At 43.1% G+C, this 22,434-nt stretch overlaps 1 protein-coding gene across 2 annotated transcripts in view; it reads left to right on the top strand.

Moving 5' to 3' along the window:
• Positions 1-22,434, top strand: part of oxct1a (3-oxoacid CoA transferase 1a) — a 72,977-nt gene that overhangs the window by 17,829 nt on the left and 32,714 nt on the right. For both annotated transcript variants that reach the window (XR_013962567.1, XM_080738220.1), the window contains exons 8-10: positions 20,634-20,741; positions 21,059-21,173; positions 21,647-21,741. Coding sequence is in view for 1 of the 2 variants with exons in the window: in XM_080738220.1 (XP_080594346.1) it covers positions 20,634-20,741; positions 21,059-21,173; positions 21,647-21,741 (318 nt within the window). In the remaining variant the exon portion in view is untranslated. The remainder of the gene's footprint in view (positions 1-20,633; positions 20,742-21,058; positions 21,174-21,646; positions 21,742-22,434) is intronic.

Genomic DNA, 22,434 nt, shown 5'->3' with positions numbered 1-22,434 from the left:
GCCATTTTTTGCTCACTTGGCTGTCCTTGATAACGCCGGCAGACCACACAGTCTGATATTACCTTTCGACAGGCAGAGTTGGCGTTGGTAATCCAATATTTCCGTCGTAATGTTGAGAGCATGTGGTTCCTACCGGCATGTCCGAGCTGTCTGTGAATGTACTGCAGAATGAGGGATGAAACATGTGAGTTCTTTGAAAGTATTGCGGGGTGTTTGAACTCTTCAGGTAAGGCTGCTTGACTGAGCCTTCCTCCCACTCGCAACAAACCGTCCTTTAACACGGGATCCAATCTGCAAATATTACTGGTTCTCCTTACACCAGCTCCACCTTCCAATGAAGTAATTTCTTCCTCGAAGGTTTCCTGCTGACTGAAGCGGATGATGGTAGACTCTGCTTTGTACAGGTCACTTACAGACAGTGATTGCCTCCCAACTTCGGTTCGAACCTTTCTCATTTCCTCTTCTATCCTTTTCGACTGTGCGGTCGAGCTGTCGCCAGTCAAGGATGAAATAATTTCGTTCCTCCTTCTCCTCAACTCCAGAAGTATGGCTTTGAGCTTAAGGAACCAAGCGATTGAAGTCCTGAGCTTTGTCCACCCAGAAAAGTATTTCATGAGCTTGGTAGTTGCACCTTCAGTTTCTGTGATGACAACATTCACCATCAGCTCCCTTTTTACCTCTGGATCATCTGGAGAAATGGGTTGTGGGTCAAAAGGTCTTGGCCAATCCATTTCTGACTTACGAAGAAAGTCCGGACCTGAAATCCACCTTTTACATGCTAGGAAGTTGTCAGCGGTCAAACCTCTTGAGGCCTCATCCGCCGGATTATTCTTCGAGCTGACATACCTCCACTGCACAACCTTTGTTGCTTCTCTTATAGAAGCCACTCTATTTGCAACAAAGGTGTGGAACCGTTTGGTATCATTGTTGATATACTTCAGCACTGTCTGACTGTCGGTCCAGAAGCATGAATCCTCCAACACGAGTGGTAATTCGTTCCTCAACATCTTGTCGACTTTAACGGCCAGCACAGCGGCGGTCAGCTCAAGACGCGGGATTGTTGTCTGCTTTAATGGAGCAACTCTGGCTTTACCCAACATAAAGGCAAGATGCACCTCTTTGTCCTGGTTCTCCAATCTTAGGTAGGAAACTGTGCCATAACCATGGTCACTAGCATCTGCGAAATGATGCAGCTGCACCTGAATAGGTCCTCTAAAGCCGTTTGGCTTAATGCAACGATCAACCTTCAATTCTTCCACCTTTTCCAAGTCCCGCAGCCATCCTGTCCACTGCTGTGAGAATGACTGAGGTATAGGTTCATCCCAGGACATGTTTTTTCTACACATTTCTTGCAACAGTAATTTCGGTATTAAGGTGAATGGTGCCAAGAATCCAAGTGGGTCATATATGGAACTGACGATAGAAAGGATCCCACGTCTTGTGTGTGGTCGGGTTTCCACTGCAGGTTGGAACATGAAAGCATCGCTTTCGGCGCACCAATTCAGACCAAGTGCAGTCTCCACTGGAAGATCTTCTTTTTCCAAGCATAGCTGTCTGGTTATTTTAGACCGCTTTGCTTCAGGGATAGCTGATAGTACGGCCCGGCTGTTGCTTGTCCACTTCACCAACTGAAATCCCCCTCTTGAGCATATGTCAGTCAGGTCCATTACCAACTGCACTGCTTGTTCTTCTGTGGGCTTAGACTTTAGACAATCGTCCACGTAAAAGTTGTTATAGATAGTGTCAGTCACTTCCGCATTGAAGTTATCCTTATTGTCTACTGCGGTCCTCCTCAAAGCATAGTTGGCACAGCTGGGTGAAGAAACTGCGCCGAAGATGTGAACTTTCATTCTGTGTTCCACTGGGCTCTGAGATATGTCTCCCTTTGGCCACCACAGAAACCGCAGGAAATCCACATGCCTTTCTGACACCTTTACTTGATGGAACATAGCCTGGACATCAGTCATCAGTGCAATGTTCTCTTGTCTAAATCTCGTCAAGACGCCAAAGAGAGAGTTAGTGAGATCCGGACCTTGCAACAGCTTGCCATTCAAGGAGGTTCCTTTAAACACTGCTCCACAATCGAAAACCACCCTGAGTGTTTTCTTCTTTGGGTGATACACCCCGTGGTGAGGCAGATACCACAAATTGCCATCGTTGCGCTGCACCTGATCCTGAGGCACGACCTCGGCGTATCCACTGCTGATCATGTCAGTGAGGAATGCTGTATACTCTTCCTGGTAGGTTTTGTTCCTTATGAACTTCCTTTTAAGACCTTGAAGTCGCTGTTCGACCACGCACCGGTTGTTTGGCATGGTGACGTGATCTACTTTAAAAGGTAAGTCCATGCAATAATGACCCTCCAGCGTGCAGGTCGACTTCTCCAAGATTTCCATGAACCTAAGGTCCTCTCTGGACATCTCTTGTTTCTCCTCCAATACCTTCTCGTTGAAATCTTGGTTGTACTGGGACACCAGCAACTCCTCCAGCTTGGCAATAGAGATCCTATTGGCATATATGGTTGTGCCGCTTCTTTGGCACCCACTATTGCCCCTCAAAGGACCGTTTATGACCCACCCCAATAGGGTCCTCACGGCATAGGGTCCGTTGCCTTGGCTATTTATTACCTCCCAGGGTTCCATGAGGCTTGATACATTAGTCCCGATCAACATTTCAACATCGGCGTCCAAATCTGGGATTTTAACATCTTTCAAGTAGTCCCATTTGTCGATGTCTTGCTGTGTAGGGATGTTATTTCTAGACACAGGGATAGAGTCCTGAGTAAAGATCTCTGGGAGCTCTATAAATTGGTTCCCATCCAATTTGGATACTTCCAGTCCAGTAAGGATTTGGCTTTTGACCACACTGTCCTGGCCCATGGTACGCAATAGTATGTTGGTCTTCGTACCCTGCAGATTCAACCTTTTCATGAGGTGATCAGTGCAAAAGGTTGCAGTACTCCCAGGATCTAAGAAAGCATAGGTCTGTAGCACCTTGTCTCCTTTCTTAGATTTTATCTGCACTGGCACGATGGAGAGTGTGCAGTCTTGGTCTCCGGCCCCAGTACAGCCATATGTCTGAAGAGACACTAGTAGCGCTACTTACTGGAGTTTCTGGTGTTGTATCCTTGTGATGAATATGTAGAATCGTTGGATGTTTTAAATTGCATTCGTCACAAGTCAGGCGGCTTCTGCATTCCTTGCTCATATGGCCTGCCTTTAAGCATCCAAAACATATTCCTTTCATTTTTAAGAATTCAATTTTTTCCCTTTGAGGAATCTTACTCATCAAGGGACACCTGGGTAGTGGGTGCATCTCTCCACAGTACAGACAAGGTTCCACGGCTGACTCCTGTGATACTATAGGCCTGGGGGTTACAGTATAATTGGTGGCTGCGATTGTAGTTGCGAAGCTGCTTTCTTTGATGTTGCTCCTGGGTGGCAATCTGCTCCTGGATACAGTTTGTAATGAGGTGTTTGATCGTGCATCTGAGATGTCACCAAACAGGGGATGCGTCATTACTTTTACTTGGTTCTCCAGGAAACTCACCATGTCAGGGAATGTGGCCCTGTAGCCTTGTTGATCCTGTATGCTGCAAGCCTTTGACCTCCATCTTTCCCGTAACTTGTAAGGCCACTTCATCATAACATGCCTCATGTTTGATGGAATATTCATTTCCTCCATATACTGTATCTCCATCATTGCATTGCAGCATCCTCTTAAGAACAAGGCGAATTCCTGTAGTGCCTTAACATCCTCAGGTTTAATGGCAGGCCAACCGAATGCTTTGTCCATATATGCTGTTGCTATTTTATATTCGTTGCCAAAATGCTCTTTAAGAAGTGCTTTAGCTCTTTCGTAGCCTGGTTGTGGCAGCATGTGTAGGCAGCTTCGCACCAGCTCTCGGGGCTGCCCCCTGGTGTATTGTTCCAAGTAGTAAAGACAATCTTGATAACTGCTTGCTTTAGCTTCGACACAATGCTCAAAGGTCCTGATAAAGGAAGTACATTGTAATGGATCACCATCAAATACCGCTATATTCTTTTGAGGTAGAGTGGCTGCCATCTGTTGTTGCATGAGCATTGTGGTAATCTCATTTTGTCTTTTCATTATTTCACAAAGGGCCTCTTGGTCAACGGAGCATTGTAATGATTGTTCTGGCGTCTGGTCTTGTACGGACAGGGGCCTGTTTGTGGGTTGTTGCTGTATATGGGTTTCGGCTGTCGAGGATATATTGACATTGTGACGGATGTTACTTTGAGTTGCTGCTTGAGGTGGTCCAAGGTTAGGTTGGGGCTGTTTTCTGACAGTGGAAACGGTAGAGTTTTGGGGGTCCGCGTTCACCCTTGGTCGCACATCTGGGTTGGATGAAACGGGTGGTGGTTTTGAACTTTGTTTTAAGGTAAGGGTGTCCACTTTTGGCACAAACTCCTGTGCCTTAGGATCAAATTGAAGGCCTTGCCTTATAAGGCCTTTGCTCACGTAAGAGCCCATTGCATTTGATGGGGCCTTTCCTCCCACGGTACTGCCCTCCAGCACAGAAACCATGGCATTAGCAGCTGCTATTTGTGAATCAATATCCAACTGCTCTTTCATTTTCCTCAATTTTTCCTCTTGTGCCTCTATTTCATGCCTTTTTTGCATAGCGGTAGCTTTCTCCAATAGAGCTGCCTTTTCTGCCTTGGCCCTCATGCAAGCAGATGACACTCCAGAACCTTTGCTAGAGGCCTTTGACCTCTTTGAACCCCGTGACACACAAGACACACTGTCCTCCGGATTAATGTTATCTTGACACTGTTTATTTGGACTCAATTCCTTATTAGCCTTGTCACCATCATCGTTTGCACGTCCATTTTCGGACAACCATTTTGACACATCATCAATGAACACGTCACTGCTCATCATCCTTGCTTGAATCCATGTATTTTGTTTGGTTTGTTCATCCTCGGGCATGGGGTATTCAGAAAGCAGTGTAGTATGGAGTTCGGTAGCCTTTTTACACAAGAGTTTGAACTTTTCCAGGTTATGTTTGACATTTGAGGCATTTCCCTTAGAAGCCATGAGAGCAGTTATTTGGTTCTTTAATTTGGTTGACTGTGTGACATTGCTGTTCCTTTCTGTTTGAAGCTGTTCCATAACCATTCTGATCCCTTTAAAGGTCGGTGTTCTCAACCTTTTTTCAACAGAACCAACTTGCATTTCTGCGGACTTTTGATTGGCACCATTCATTTTCAATTGCAACCAAATGAACCAACAATAAAACTGTACATAAATTCAGTTTTACCCAACCATAAAATACACGTTCATTTGTAACCAACAATAAGACCATGCATGATATGCAAACCCAAAAATAAGACCATCAAGCAGTGTATTCAATTCCAACCTGAACCAACAACAAGACCACAGTGTATTCAGACCACAACAATAAAGGCATAATTAAACAGTGTATTCATGGGCGCTCAAAAATAAGACCTTGGACACAAATGCATTCATATTCAACCCCATTGTATGTGTGTGTGTGCGTGTGTATGCGTGCACGCATTTGCGTGCGCATGTATGCTTTGAATGCTTGTCGCAACGCACGCTGTGAAAGGCGTTTGAATCAGAACGGACAGTCAAGCAACAGTCAGTGACGCTGTGTTCCTCCAGGCAGCCTACTACGGCCGCTATCAAAGTTATTATACGGCGCGATGCCGTTCAAAACAATAAACATGTGGGTGTATAGTGTATGCACTAACCGGTACCAACGCTGAACAGCCGCCGTTGGTTTGTATCGTGTTGGCGGCTCACGCTGTCTGTCGTGCTTGGTGAACGGGCCAGAGCCGTACGACTCTGGAACGGGCGCTCCGGTTCTTTCGGGAAGGGGAGGGGGGAACGCCGCTCTCGGAGACGAACAGCAACGGACGAGTTGCGCAACTTGCACCGCTGCGACACTGCAAACCAAGTTGTCCTCCTCCAGCCAATATCCAGGATCCCAGGAACGATCAAAGCCACGGTGTCCTTCTGCGTTGCTCCGCTTGTCCGGGTAAGAGCAGGACTTCCAGTAGAGAAGAAAACGTGGGTCCAAAGTGTGCTAATACTGTCTTCTTTTGTCCAAACGAGATCGGGTTTTTACTTGTATAGTGGCGCTCTTTAACAAACTAATCGCCACTCGGCTGGGCACATGGAAATGGTTTTTGACGCGTTCAAGTAATCATTGTCCAGACTTCAGCTACTGTTGGGTGGTGTTCCCATTTATTCAAGGTCACAACCAGGCTTAAACAGTAAGCTTTTCAAAATGCAATATAAAGAGAAACGGTAAAAACCGTGTGATCTCCCTCCGTGCCCACACCATGCCATCAAGCGACTGTTTGGTCGCCATTTCCCTTATCAGCATAAGTGATTGTTACGGCACCCCTCCCCTCCAGGTGAACCCGCCCACAATCAGCTATAGGCAGTAGGCACACAGGCTGAATGGCTCCTTCATCGTTCATATCAGACAGTGTGGGTGTGGGAATTAAGTCCAATGATCTTGGAAGCAATACGGGTAATACTGTAAAGTTTGTTTCTGTTAGGCATAGACAGTATGGTGAAGAAACATGCAGAGCAGTACAACAGAACAGGTTGTATAATGCTTTTGTACAGTAATAACAGAAGATGGGGGGCAACGGACAGTGATCTTAGCAACTGGATGGACAGAAACGTACCAGCAATGACATCAGTGGGGATTCCAAGCTAATACAAACTACAGCCTTTTTCTTCCGGGAATGTTGGCATGCTGGAATAGAAGCTATTGTTTTTGCATTAATACAAAATAACAATCTTGTTTAGAATTAGCAAAGTGGCCTATACTGATGATGTCACAGGTAGATGGCCACAGCCCTCCTCTGAGACTCAAACTGAATAGACAGAAATGGTGCCATCTATATGGATCAATTATATGAAGATAGGTTGAAAATGGGTGAAGTGGTCTTTCAATTCTGCAACAGAATTTCACTGGACACAGACTTAACTGTTTATGTATAATCTCTATTTTCAACTGTTGCCAAAACAGAATATCTGTATACACCAGATCTGTGTATGTGGAGAGGACTGCACTCAGGGTTCCAACACCTTTGGTGCTTGCAGGGGCGTCGCAACAAATTCTGGGCCCTGGTACAAGGATTCACTGCGGTGCCCCCCATGAACGTTCTTCATGGGGGGGGGGGTTTAACCCATTTAGACTGGGAACGCATTATTACGCATTATTTTGTGCTTTAACTGTTGGAAAAATAGCACAGTGTGGCACCGAGTGTCGCGCTGCGAGCTTGTAGATCTGCTATTTTTGAAAAATCACAAAAACTTGTGCAAGGTTTTTTGAAACACCTACAGTATGTTTCTAAGTCAGTGGTGCTCAAACCTTTTCATGTAAAAGACCCCCAGAATGATATGTATTTGGCCACAGACCCCCCATCTCAAAATATTTAGTTCAGGGACCCCCCAGAAGCAAAATTTTAGTTACAAATGTTCGCTTAAAGATTTGCACACATTTTTACGACTTTTCAAGAATAGCAGATCTACAAGCTCGCTGTGAGCTTGTAGATCTGCTATTTTTCAATAGCTAAAGTATAAAAGAATTAAGGCCCCTCCACCCCACCTTGGGCCCTAGTAACTCAGTCCCACTTTCCCCCCCTTGTGACGCCCCTGGGTGCTTGGACAATACAAAGGATTCCATTACCATGACATGGTTGTGATGACGGGGGAGATGATGGGAGTGTTCATGATGAAAACCGCAGGTTGTGGATCAGTGTCACACCGTGACAACGGCACATTTTCTCTCCGTAAGGAGTAACATTTGCCCCCCCCTCTGACGCAAGCGATGCAGCCCGGTACTGTAAGGACTCTTGTGTGACGTTGGAGTTGTGAGGTAGCAGGGGGAGAGTGACATGAATGATGAGGCTGCTCAGCTCGGTGCAGACGAGACGAGGCCACACAAACCGGCCAGGACATAATTTGTTGGGTTTAATCATGAACTGTCTGCTTCAACCTTTGCGCGAAGGAACCATCTGCTCAGGGTGTCTGTGCTAAGCGGAGGGAGTGGTTCTGAAACACACTGTTTCAGTTACAGTTGGGCTGTAAGATGACAATAACCATTATCTTTATGAAGATTATTTCAATGTAAATACATACTGTATTCTTCGGTTTAATGGAAGACTAGACGTTGAAGTGCAGTGACACATTATGAGATCTAAATAATTCTGTGTCGCACATGTCAATCCCATGCCTAGTTTCTCTGGATTACATCACACACACACACACAAGAAAATAAACAAATAAACTTAATGTAAATGCTCAGAAGAAAAATCAAATACATCATTTCCATCATTTCCGCTAGTCTTTGACGAAGTCTCTTATTCGCACCCCTCCTTTCAATCTCCCGTTTCAACAACAGCCCTTTGAGACACTTGTCTGCATATGAAATAAATGCTTTCATCCAGGCGGCCATGTAAGGTGAATCACAAGCACATTTGTGTTTTTCTTTCATGGCACATTCAATTGTGAAAGAGGTTATTCACTTAATTTCAATTGGTTCATCCCTCCCAGGGGACATCAATATGTCTGTACACTGACAAAATGTGTCCATGGCAAAGACTTGATGGCAAGTGTGACCGTGGCAAATTTTAGATTTACACACCATTATAATTTTTGATTTGATTTTGATCATGAGAACGATTACTGAACGTCTCCAGGTTTTCTTCAGAATATGTAGTATTTACTTCGACACCATGACATATTAGGAGCCCAACTAGTACTAGTGGTTCTCAAATGTTTTATTTGCAAGGACCCCCTTAACTCTGTGAGTGTACAAACAGAATCAAATGGAGTGGACCATTTGGTTCCATTTGAACACTCTCAGAGTTACAGACCTGTTATGGTCATTCAGGGCAGATCCCTTGACATTCTGTCACTGGTTTTTATCACTCTCAAACGGTCTATATCCTTATGATTGTCTTCTATACATGAATGAATCACTTAAATTTATTATAATGTACTTGTATTTGAATAAAGCAAGAAATTAAGCAGCAGTTCATTTTAGACACGACGTGTCTAAGGGCTCAGACACCCATTATTGTCAGAACACTTTCTGTCATCAGTCCTTACTGGTGATTTGTGAAATCATATCTGCCATATATATTCCAACACGTGAACATTCTCTATGAAAGGATTAATTATTGGACACAATAAAGTAATAGGACTGTGCAGCCGGGTCCATTAAGAACCTTTAATGGCTGCTAGGCTAGTGAAGCAGTTGTGGTTCTCCTGACCATAAGTTGCTCGTTAGGATTCAGAGCATGCCATGTCACAAATCTGGCGTGTGGTCAGTATTGATTCTGCTGTGGTTGTACACCGAAGAGGCTGTGACCAGAGGGAGGGCAGCCATTGGTCAGCTGTTTCTAGAGACCACTGTTTCAGGCACGTAGCGTGGATTAAAATATTGCCTTCTCTAATTTAGTAGGCTATGGACCGTTCAGAAAACTGCCTACAAATGACATCATCAAGGTGGATTCCTTGATTTTCTTCCAAGCTAATAGAAACTATATCATTTCTCTTCCTGGAAAGAATGCTGAAATAGAAGCCATTGTCTTTACATTCATTAAATCATAAAATAGAAATGTTTTAAATGACCAAACCTGCCTATCTATGATGTCACTTGTAGGCTGGTTTCTGAACTGTCCGCAGCACTCGTCTGAGACAGACATAATAGACAGACATGGTGCCATATTTGAATGAATTTGAATTAGAATTAATAATAATAATTATAATAAAACTTTATTTGTATAGCACCTTTCATGACATGAAATGCAGCTCAAAGTGCTTTACAGAGCAGAAAATGAAGCACAAGTGCTGACAGAAAAGAATACACATGACATGATTACAATAAAGCAGAGAAAAATTAAAACTTAAAACATTGAAGAACTTTTAAAATATTTGAAGAACAGTGCGGACTTCAATAGCAGCACAGGAATTAAAAACATCAGCTAAAAGCAAGAGTAAAGAAATAGGTCTTGAGCTGTGCTTTAAAGCTATCCACAGAGGCTGCAGGCAGTCATAGAGATACGAAGGTGCTAGACCATTTAGAGCTTTATAAACAAGTAAAATAATTTTAAACTCAATCCTAAAAACAACCGGGAGCCAGTGCAATTAATTAGAGCCAAGAATTAGTGAGGACCAATTATATGGAGTGGTCGAAGTTATTGCTAAGCCACAATTTGTTTGGAGGCGACAGAATATGATGCATTCATCCCAAATTCATCCAGAACAATACAGCTGTGACCACATTCAACAGCAGTGACAGCCTCTGCTTTTAAAAGCTGTTGCTCTGTGTTTATTTGCCCACATTGGCTGTCAGATTGATATGCAAGGAAACTTCTGATCTGTCACTGATGACATTTTGATTATGAGAGTTATGGACCATTTATTTGTCTTGCCTTGAAGAGTGAAATGATCCAGGTTCAGGGTGTTCCTTTTCGAGATAAAATGGTGACTTTGAAAGAGTTTAGCCTAGAGAAGACGCGCATAGACAGTGATCTTTTCAGTATTTCCAGTAATGGTGCACTTTGTTGAATTTAAATATAATTTGCACACATATTGATTTCATCCGAGTCTGTGCCCTTTGACTTTCACACAGCAGTCTTTCAATCCCATTGGCCCAGGTGTGCAATACTGTCTGACTTTAGATGAGATTCCTACTGCTTCATTCTGCCTTAGCAAATAAAACATTTACAATATTATAGTACTACTCAAGGCTTACATACATAAAGTGCTATCCATTATCTTCTTGGAGATTATTCATTGAATTAATCTAATAATCGTGATGCTTTTTTTAAAATAATGTACATCAACAAATCGGCAAAAACAAATTGAGGAATTGTTTTTATAATAATTGATTACATTAATTAGTCCAATTAATTGTTGTAGCCCTATTGCACTTCACAGGCTGTATTTAAAGACATGTACAAACAGACAAGCATTTGTCTGTCATTGTGTGATTTATTCAACCTCCTCCTGCTTAACCACTTAAAACTCTATATAGTTAGTAGACTGGCATCTCCAGGGCTCTCTCTATACTGGGTCTGCTCCGTTTTTCTGTTTAAGGGTTTTCAACTGATTTTTGAACCAGAGACCACCAGTCTGACTGAGAATTAATCTTTAATTGAGTTGCACAGTCTGTTCATTCTTGGCTACAGATTCTTCAGGTATGCCTGAATGGAAAAACACTGTAGTTCCAAATGCGCATGTGCATCTTGACAAAGGCAGCCAGTGAAACTTGAAGTACTTTTGGAATTGAAGCACAAGCCCACTCGATAGTGCCTTTAATTTCACTGTTCTTATATTACACAAAATACCAACAGTTGTGGTCCAGGTTTCTCCAAAACAAAATTATGAAAATATTGTCACTTTCCTACATTACGGTGTGCATGGTCATGGACCACATGCAATACCTTCTCGGACCACCAGTGGTCCATGGACCACCAGTTCTCAAAATGTCGGAATTTTCAATGAATATTCGTCCCAGAATAGGGACGCTAGGGTTCATGTGAATTAGAAAAAGAGTATGTATTGTGTGTGTCAGCACTTTGAAAATTACCAAATCATCGACAGCTCCCACTATGGTTGCTTGGTAACCGATCCGTGCTATTCAAATGTGTAATGTTCTATAGAGTATCCAGCAGATACACGTATTTCCTTATCGCAGGTACAATACAGTGAAAGGCCCGGTGCATTGTGGGATTCAATACACAGGGGATTATATCAAAGCTGCGTTCTTTGCCACAGTTGGATTATCTGTTGCCGTAAACAATGTACCTGTTTGCTGTTGGCTACGTGTTTGTGTGTGTGTGTGTGTGTGTGCGTGTGCGTGTGCGCGTGCGCGTGTGTGTGTACGTGTGCACGCTTGTGTGCAAGAGGGTATACAGCAAATGTGTATCTAATGTTCTGTATACCTTCAGAGCAGTCTGGGGTCTAATTGGACTTGAAGGAGCTCCATTCTCAGGGTGTCATCAACAGCCTCCAGCCATCTGTCCATCTGTGTTGAAATGAAATCAAGGGTCAATGCTTAGGCTGGGCAGTCAGCACAGAAGGAAGAAGAAAGATGCAGTATGTGTTGTAGTGTATTTGGGAGCTGGTAGCCTACGTTGTTTTGGTCTATATTATTTTCGAGTACTGCAGTGCATTGGTGGTATCAGTGCCTCGTGGTAAATACTTCCTTGCCGGGAGATTATCTAATGTAGCTATGTCCTCGTTCAACAAACATACATACATCTGACAAACATACCCACACCCGGCACACACAATGCTTTGTTTTGTATACTGTATGTGTATATATATATAGGCCTACTATATGTTTGCCTCTTTGGCCCATATTTATTTCATTTACACAAGATTCCGCCCCAGGACGAACAAAAGTTCATGACCATTTATTAGCCTTTGTGTCTCAAACTAAATTAAATCGAATGTATTTATATAGCACATTTAAAAACAACATTGAACAAGAGTGCTTCAATGGTCAGAATACATTACAAAACGGCCTGCAGAAAGTTGAATTTTGCTAAATGAGTTTGGGACCCCTGTTGTAGACTACTGTGTGCTTTTGTTATAATTTGGGGAAGGCCGTTTCCTCAAATTGACAATGCCTCCATGCTACCCCAATCAGACATTATTTGTTGAGATCAGTCAGGAAGAGCCTGCAGATCACAACCTTTGGAATTAATTAATAATATTTGTCTTAGTGTATCATCACATTGCATATGAATCATTTGAAGCGTAAATGCATGGCGTTATGGCCCCTGTGGCGTGCTCACAAGCTGTCTGTCTTAGTTCACAAGTTTGTTTTGTATAGCATTAAAGGCTTTCTAAACATTGTGAAGAAACTGATTGTTGTGGTGTCAATATCCTGGGTTAGAGGAGCCTGAGCTGAGCCCAGACGCTGAGCAGGCTAACAGAGCATGGTTAAGCTCTCTCTCTCTCTCTCTCTCACACACACACACACACACACACACACACACACACACACACACACACACACACACACACACACACACACACACACACACAGGGGGGAAGATGGAGAGTCTATAAATACACAGGGTAATGAGAGTATGGAGACACTGTCATCCTTCTGTTCTGTCACCCGTAGCCACTCTGTCTCTTTCTCCTCATTGTGGCATGGCACCAGACACACACACACACACACACTGGGATGATAATCGTTATTATCGTATCGGGGAGATTTACATTTAGCGTGAAATTATCATCTGTCATGTGCTGGGATCGATTCACCTTTTATCTGCCGAGCTGCATATCCGGTACCACTTAAACCCTCTAAAATTGGCTTTTTTTTCACTCTCTACCAAATCTCTTACTTGATTATCTAGATAATATCGTAAATCGCAATTTCTTTGGTCACAATACACACACACACACACACACACACACACACACACACACACACACACACACACACACACACACACACACACACACACACACACACACACACACACTATGCAGACAGGCGGATTATATACTATAGTCTAAGATTAACAATTAAAATATTAATTGATACTAAAGCTATTACACTGCTGTGTATTGTGTAGTCATAAGATCTCGCTGAGGAAGATTTAGAAATTGGTATGTGTGGTTGGTTAGTCATGTCCCTTATCTTTTTGGAGCTGTGTGAAGCACAGGCTCCCTATACGTGGCCGTGTGGGTCTGTCTGTGTGTGTGTCTGTCTGTCTGTCTGTGTGTGTGTCTGTATGTAGCCTGAACTTCCTAAACTTCGGCACGCCACTAGTCCCACAGTTTTGCCACCACACACTCGCGCCATATGTCAAATCGACCGGCTTACTCGGGAATCGTGGGCTATTACTTTTCTAAGAGAAAGGTTCTATAGTTTAATTGATATTAATTTATTAGTGAATTAATTTTCCCCATTGACTTATAATGGGAATCGCAAAAACTCACATTCAATTATTTGTCTCTCGCAAACCATAGGGGCTAGAGTTTCAAGACTTGGAGAGGAGGTTCATAATGATTTCAAGGATTAAATAAAAAATAATTGTGTCATTTGGCCGCATGGTGGCGCCATAACACCCCACTTTACGTTTTGGCCTGTAACTCTTGAACCGTAGGTCGGAAAATTAAAAATATTTTTTCCCTGGATTCCTTGGGTCATGACGCATCTCCCCATATAGGCCACGCCCATTTGCGCCATGATAGATTTTCCGCCATCTTGAATTTTCTCCAAAACACACTTTTTGCTCCTTTTCCTACATATTTCCTTCAAATGTCACAAAAATCGGTACACATGATCCACACACACACACACACACACACACACACACACACACACACACACACACACACACACACACACACACACACACACACACACACACACACAGCTCCACTTCACACGGGTGTGATTTTTTCCATTTCACCCCCCATTTAGCAATTACAATTACCCACTGAACAGGCACCAACACCAAGCCATAGGATTCGCTAGTGCAGGGACAGCTACTCAACCCATGAACACGGCCAGCTGTGTTGGTTGGAGTGTCGGTTAAGCGTGGAGGATTCGAGTCCCAATCCCTGTGGTGGTGGGCTGGGCCATTGGTTCTCAAAGTGGGGCCCGGGGACCCCCAGGGGTCCTTGAGGGAGTTCCAGGGGGTCAGCTAAATGATAGTTTAGTTTACCATGGAACCAAATGGAGCTGTGGTTCCATGTGTACACTCTCATTTGTACACAGTAAAATTATATTATTTTTCTTTTTTTAACCTACAGTAATTCTGTAAGAGGATTTTCTTTTCCTTTCTTTTTTTATTTTGGATCAAGACTCTTAAATTGCCATGGTGCCATTTTTTATTCTTACTGTCATAGACACTACTTAATCAGTGTTGTAGTGGTGATTCTTCAGCTGGTCGGACGCTATTTTAATGACGTCACAAGCAAGCGATTGTTGATTGAAATAACAAACCTATAGTAGGCCTATTTATTAACCCACAATATACACTATGCCGAATTTTATTCTATTTACTTGCATAATGGGGATACTTTGTTGTCATATGCATTTACCTTGCGGACGCCCATCAGCCATTGCTATCCGAATGTTCTCTTTGGACTGCTTCAGAACGTGCCTGCCTACACCTACAGCACTTAGTCACACACAGGACCAATGTCATGCATCCAGCCAGGGTCATTCCCTTGTTAATTCACGCTGTTGACACTTGGCAGCTTTTGTAAGCTTTGGTTAGAGGTGTGAAGCTTTGTTTTTGATCGATAAGTGAGGTACTGTAGATGCACTCTCATGGGTATGCACTTGCACATCCATGCATGTGCATGCGTGCACGTGCCTCTGCTCAAGGGACTGGCTGGATGCCGTGGTACTGCATGCAATGAGCCACTGCATGTAATACATCATAAGACTTATGTCAGTAATCTTTTTAATATCGTCTTCCACTACATTGACAAAAAGAGGACTATAATCCCAACTACTAATTGACGCCGAGACCCATGGGGTCCCGAGTTGCATGACAGGGGTCTCACAGCATATGGTTGGTTCTACAGACTCCAACTTTCGCACACGGATAGCTCAGATTTTTTCCTACGTTCTTAGCTACTTCCCAGCACCCTACATTCGCTGAATGCTCCCACATCCGTAGCGGGCTATGCTAGCGCGGTGCAAGGCATGGTAAGCGGCACACCTCATTGGCTTAGCCATCACCATTGGTGACATGTTCACGGTACAAGCCTCCACCTCATTGGCTTAGCCATCGCCATGGTGACATGTTATAGCCTATAGCGAACGAGCGCCCCCAGTCTATGGAACTTGGCTCGAGCTAATCCACACAGCTTCTCCTCTGTGTGTGTGTGTGTGTGTGTGTGTGTGTGTGTGTGTGTGTGTGCGTGTGCGTGTGCGAGTGTGTGCGAGCGTGTCTCAAACTCTCTATGTAGCGAGCAAGCGTGCTTCTCCTCTCCTCCGTTACTTCCACTCTGTCTGTGTGTCCACAACAGAAGTCCAACTTATCCTTTTTACACGTCTACTTCTTCCGAAAGTCACCGCCCACTCGTCCAGAAGGCAGCTAGTTGGAGTTAACTCACCTGACCCAAATTTCACGAGCACGTTGCTGCACAAGCATGGAAACAAACCATATACACATTATAGTATTGGAATGCCTCTGTGTTTAAACAACACATTCCACAAAAAAATCATGTGCTTTTGCCTATGTTCTTAGCTGCCTCCTCTGCCATTACTGTACTTGCACAATGTACAGTTGTATGTAACAATTTTGCTGTCATTCTGGATATCATTTCATTGTAGTACTATTCCCTTTCTTATTAGTATATATGTTGCAACAAACACTGTCCTATATTACAACATGACAATAAACAAATGCTATCTCATTTCCATCAACAACTGCCCATATGTATTTATACCCAATTATCCACATGCCATTCATACTCATTGCTCAAACAAACACCTTCCTTACTAACTACATGTACACAACTACGCAGTACAACGTAACTGTGAGGGCCGCATAGCGGCCCGAACTTCTAGTGTAACCTAATATTTGTCTAATCAGCCTAAATCCGTATATTGAGGCCTAGTCCGAAGGTTCATTAGTCCGAAGGTTCATTAGTCCAAATTTGTTAAGAATACTATGCCTAATTCTAACCCTAACCATAAACCTAACCTCAGTAACCCTAACTAAATTCAGACTAATGAACCTTCGGACTAATGAACCTTCGGACTTATGGGCAGTCCCCCTGTAGATGTCGTTGTTGTCAGGTGGAAACCTTGTAGGTCCCAAACCGTTTATCGTTTTAAAAATGATTTAAACTAGAGAAAATAGCCAATCTACAAGCACACAACGCCTCGCAGTTTGTGTGCTTGTAGATCTGCTATTTTCACTAGTTTTGTGCGGCAGTTTTGTGTGATGAAGCAGGGCTTTACTTTACAAACATACACATTTGAAACTTGAAGATACAAGGTTTCTTCCCGACAGTGACGAAATGAGAGCATGAGAGCCAATGCAAAGTTCTGTGCTACTTGGGATCTCTGCTGATACCTTCATGTATTGATAGGAATGTCCCTCTGTTTTGTAACTGCCCCTGTTTATGTTTGTTTTGGGTTGAGCAATAATGAGCAATCAGTTGGGCAAATTGTCTAGCGCTTGTCATCACTATTAATACACGTTGACAAATCACACACACACACGTGCACACGTGCACACACAGCGCGCACACGCTTAAACTGCACATACTTTCTCCTTTTCAAGGTGGTTTATTCTAGGAATCTGGAAACATTGTGTGCCCATCAGTTTGAAACTAATTGGTTTTGACAGTGCTTACAGCCCCAAAGAGCACAAACTGACAAAATAAGGTTTGTGTGTGTGTGCGTGTGTGCGTGTGTGTGTGTGTGTGTGTGTGTGTGCGTGTGTGTGTGTGTGCGTGTGTGTGTGTGTGACTGTGTGTGTCCGTGTCCAGAGGGCACTTTGATTCCCTGTATCCATGTGCCAGCTCTCTTCATGCTCTGCTCTCATTGATGTAAAATTTGCTTTGCAGATCTAGGAATACATATGTGTGTGTGCGTATGTACGTACGTAGGTGCGTGCGTGTATCTGCGAGTGTAAGAAAATGTGCTGGCTCGATACACATGCCTGTTTAAGCAAGTAACACAGTTAAGTGCATAAAGATCTGTTATATACGTATATATATTTTTTAGACCTCAAAATGTAAATCTATTTTCTCTTGTTTACTCTCTTGTTTTTTATAGCTTTCTCTATCTTTTTTTGTTTTCAAGATGGTCTGGTCTAAAAGCGCTACATCCAAGCAGCGGTGCAGCTGCAGCGCATCAGCCACATGAAAGGGAGAGAAGGCTGTTTATATACAGTACATCACACACAGCACATGTACATTGTATGAGCTCGTTATTGTGCTGGCTTGGCTTTGGAAGGCTAATTGAAATTTGAGACGAATGCAGCAAATGTGAGATGTGACATTTTTTTAAAACAGCTTTGTGTACTGTTGGATTACTCAGTTTTTCCTCCTGGAAACATAATTTTAGTTAAATTCTCTCCACAGAAGTGATATCACTTTGGGGGGAGTTTGTGCCATAAAACATTCCAGGTGGTTATCACCAGTGGTGTGCTCTATACGATAAAAGGGATATGATAATCTACCTGGTTGTGGGTGGAGATGAAATGGATAGTAGAGGGCTATGCTTTGGAAAAATTGGCACGTCATACTACATATACGGTATAGCGTAATGCGGTAGAACACACCACTCGTTATCGCGGTCCCATTCTATCAACAACCAAATATTAATTACAGTGTTGTGTGCTAAAGACTTCTCCATTGCAGTTGGCAGTTTCACAAAGAATGATATCTGGGCATGCGATCAGAGGCCTTTATTAGTTGGGATACTTAGCTGCCATTTTCTCCCTTCCACTGTAATAATAATAATAACTTGAATTTATATAGCGCCTTCCAAGGACGCTTAACAATACAAATATAAACACACTATTTTCCAAAAGCCTGACTCTGAGTAAACAAGTACAGTGTCTCTTCTGTGGTGCATTTGCAGAAGAAGTGCTCTTGATTTTTACTTAAGTAAAAGTCCTGTATACCAAATTTTACTAGACTAAAATTAGTAAACTATTGGCATCAAAATATACTTAAAGTACCAAAAGTAAAAGAACTCATTATGCAGATTTTCTTTTTAAAGTGGGGGGCGGTTGACAAGTAAAGTAAAATTACTTAAAACATTTACTCAAAAAGTACAATACTGGATTATTGTACTTATAGTTACTTTCCACCACTGTGCATTTGGACATTCAACATAACCTTGGAGGATCCCTAGAAGTGCTAGGGGAAAATAAAGATTGTAGAATCACTTTCCCAGCCGAGCAGCTCCGGCCCACGGCAAACAAAATCCTGCGTATCCATGACAACACAACACACAGTGGAGATCCACTATTGGCCCATTGGCTCCTCTTTTTGCAGTCGGCTCTTAAGGTGAGGAGAGAGGCAGCATAGATAAGGAGAGATTCAATTCAATTTGTCGGTTAGCGTTAGCGGCGGCGTAACCCCTGTGGAAAATGCAATAAGTGTAGTTTACACTCGTGAGTTTTGTTATCGTAATTTCCACCCCTGTCTCCTTCAGAGATGTGAAGACAAACACCGTGTCATTTCTGTACCTCTCTTCACTGTTTTTAGCACAAGAGCACCCTGTGGAGTTATGTCAGTTTGCATTCCTCCGCCATTTTTCAGACACAAGACAGCTTTTATCTACGCGGCTAAATGCCCAATTCGGCCTATGTGATTAGGCCAGCCTGTGTTTCGGTACAGATTTAGTGCAGTCAATACTTGCTGTCACAAACCCCATATTACTGCTAGATACTGTACACGTTTTAGTGGAGTAAAATCATTTGTGAGTCATTTAACTCAGAGTGTACAAATGGAACCAAATGGACTCTTACGGGTCTGTTGAGTTTTACAGCGTACACCTGCATACTGTACACACTCCTGGAATCTGTATTTGAAGAGTTAAGGCTGTAGGCGCTATTTTTTGCAACAGAGGAAGGTGTGGGTGTAGCATAGTCATAGCTTCTCAACTCCTGTACAGGGAGATGGAAGAAAAAAACAATTAAGTAGGCCCACAAGGATGTGGGCCTACTTAATTGTTTTTTCTTCCATCTCCCTGTACAGTAGTTGAGAAGCTATGAGTATGCTAATAAGCGCTGAAGATGGACACATTGTGGGTTCGACCTCCTCTCAGAATATGGTATACAAAATATCACACTCCACCGAGTGGGATACGCCGGTTTGTAACACAGCCACATATAACAATGTGTTTCCCATGCTGGAGTCAACCTTGAAACCACTTAAACTCCATACACTTTTCCCCCTCTACACCGAATAGCTTTGCAGAAAATAGCCGATATCAAACGTTCCCCCCAGAACAGTGGCTCATAGGGTTCATGTGCTGGATCCTCCACCAGCCCCATATCCACCGCCTGTCCACTGGTATGTGGGTTTGGCAGTTTCTTTCTTATCCCATCAAGACCGTCTACTCTCAGTGAGTCACCATGCTCTGCCTGCGATGACTCAAGTCACAATGCCCTGCCGGCAATGACTCGCATTTTTTTTAGATAAGTGTGATAAATACATGGAGATGGGCATGGATTGAAGGAGCGGGCGGAGATTATCTTTCATAATCTAAAAGTGTTCTCAGGGACAGTTCTGTATGGCAGTGTTTTTGCAATGAGAAAGATCCCAATCACAGGAGCGACGCATCTACCTTATACTTAGTAGAGAAACACTTTTAAAAAAGGTGAGGGGCAGAAAGAGGCAATTTAAAATCCTCAGGTTTATCTATCAGTAAATCTGCGTTGCTTTTTCTACAGTATATCTGAGTGGGCAGAAGTTATTTCCTGGGAGAGTGATTCTATTAGTATCGTTCCCTGATCTCCACCTCTAATCATTAGGACCGGGAGACGTTTTCCCTGGAGAGATCTGTGCTCATCTATCTGTGTCTGTCTGTCTGTCTGTCTGTCTGTCTGTCTGTCTGTCTGTCTGTCTGTCTGTCTGTCTGTCTGTCTGCCTCTCTCTAGGTGGAGGAGATAGTGGATGTGGGCACCTTTGCTGAGGAGGACATCCACATTCCTAGCGTTTATGTCCACAGGATTGTCAAAGGAAGCAGCTATGAGAAGAGGATTGAGGTACAGTATGCACTGTACTGTAGTATCTGCCTTGATACATGGGGTTGTTTGTTTTTTCCACTATTGTGTTTAAACATTGGCCAACTTGTCAAATATTAGAGGCAGAAATTGTGAAAATATCTACATGCTCACAACGCCTCGCAATGGGAGACATCATAATGGCCGCCGTGTGAATATGGTCAATTGCTTTTTACCCATGTTTCTTGCACAATCTTGCCACGCTACTCAATGACCCTTTCTTCCTTTCACCATCTCTCTCTCTCTCTCTCTCTCTCTCTCTCTCTCTCTCTCTCTCTCTCTCTCTCTCTCTCTACCAGAGACGCACAGTAAAGAAAGGCCAGGCAGAGAAGCCCAAACCAAAGAAAGATTCTGACATTGTTCGGGAAAGGATCATTCGCCGGGCTGCTCTGGAGTTTGAGGATGGAATGTATGGTATCCTTTTAAAGACATGAAAAGAAAGAAATATGGAGTTACTCTACAAGGTTTCCGACCAACAGCGATGGTATCTGGTTTGCCATCAACCGTCTGCCTGAATCCATGTGAACGCTTATGCACACCTGATTAAAGCTTAGAGATGGGTGCGTAGGCAGGGGTAAACGTAATTTCAAATATGCACAGGATGTACACATGACCCACACAGATGCCTGAAGAAGGTCTTTGACCGAAACGTTGCATTTCTAATGTCATGTGTACATCCTGTGCATGTTTGAAATTAAAATAAATTACAAAAATCAATGTTGCTATAGACTGTATAGGCTACAGCAACAACTACACCAAAAGGAGTTCCCGGATTGAAAGGTATTGGTGTTCCAGGTCTAAATGGGTTGTATTACATAGTATTATTAGTAGTATTTGTAAGCTTTATGCTTATTTAGGTTATGATCTTTGACATCAGATTCCATCAGCCAACCTTGGTATTGGTATTCCCATGCTGGCCAGCAACTTTATTAGTGATGACATCACTGTGCACTTGCAAAGTGAGAACGGCATTCTGGGATTGGTAAGACAGCCACTTATTTTTCTCCTATTGTTTAAAATGATGTCTGATCTTATTATTTCTAGCTTTCAGTGCACCAGGTGAACACACTAATGAGGAGAGTAAGGCCTGATTTATAATTAGTTTTGCGCCAGTGTCGCGCAAGCAAAAATAGCCCATCTACAAGCTCACAATGCGGTGCGACACGACTAATTGCGAACTTGTAGATCTGCTATTTTCAGTGGGCGACACAGAGTACAACCAAGTATAAATCAGACATAACATTATTATTACTCCGCTGTGAAGTTCGCCCTTTTTATCACTATACATTTGAAACTGAAGCACTCTCGAGCACATCATTAGAAGAGTAGCCGTCCTTTTTTAAGAATATAATTTTAGTGCAGGTCCTCACTTTTTCCAATGTGCTGAATTTATTATACAACGAATGTGGGGGTTTGACAGTTCAATTCTTTTCCCCTGCATTCATTATTTGCCTGCTGCACATCCAACAAAGGACGCGGCTACGGCAAGGCTTTCCAATCAGATCTGTTGACAGGAGAATGTAGGCAGCTATGCTAATGACTTATTTGTCAAAGTTTCACCGTAGTATGAACATCAGCTTTCAGCAGGGGCGTCACAAGGGGGGAAAAGTGGGACTGAGTTACTAGGGCCCAAGTTGGAGGGGCCTTAATTATTTTATACTTTAGCTATTGAAAA

The sequence above is a fragment of the Nannobrachium achirus genome (genome assembly GCF_963921795.1).
Source record: "Nannobrachium achirus genome assembly, chromosome: 12".
In the NCBI taxonomy this organism is placed as follows: Eukaryota; Metazoa; Chordata; class Actinopteri; order Myctophiformes; family Myctophidae; genus Nannobrachium; species Nannobrachium achirus.
This window is presented reverse-complemented; position numbering and strand designations above follow the sequence as displayed.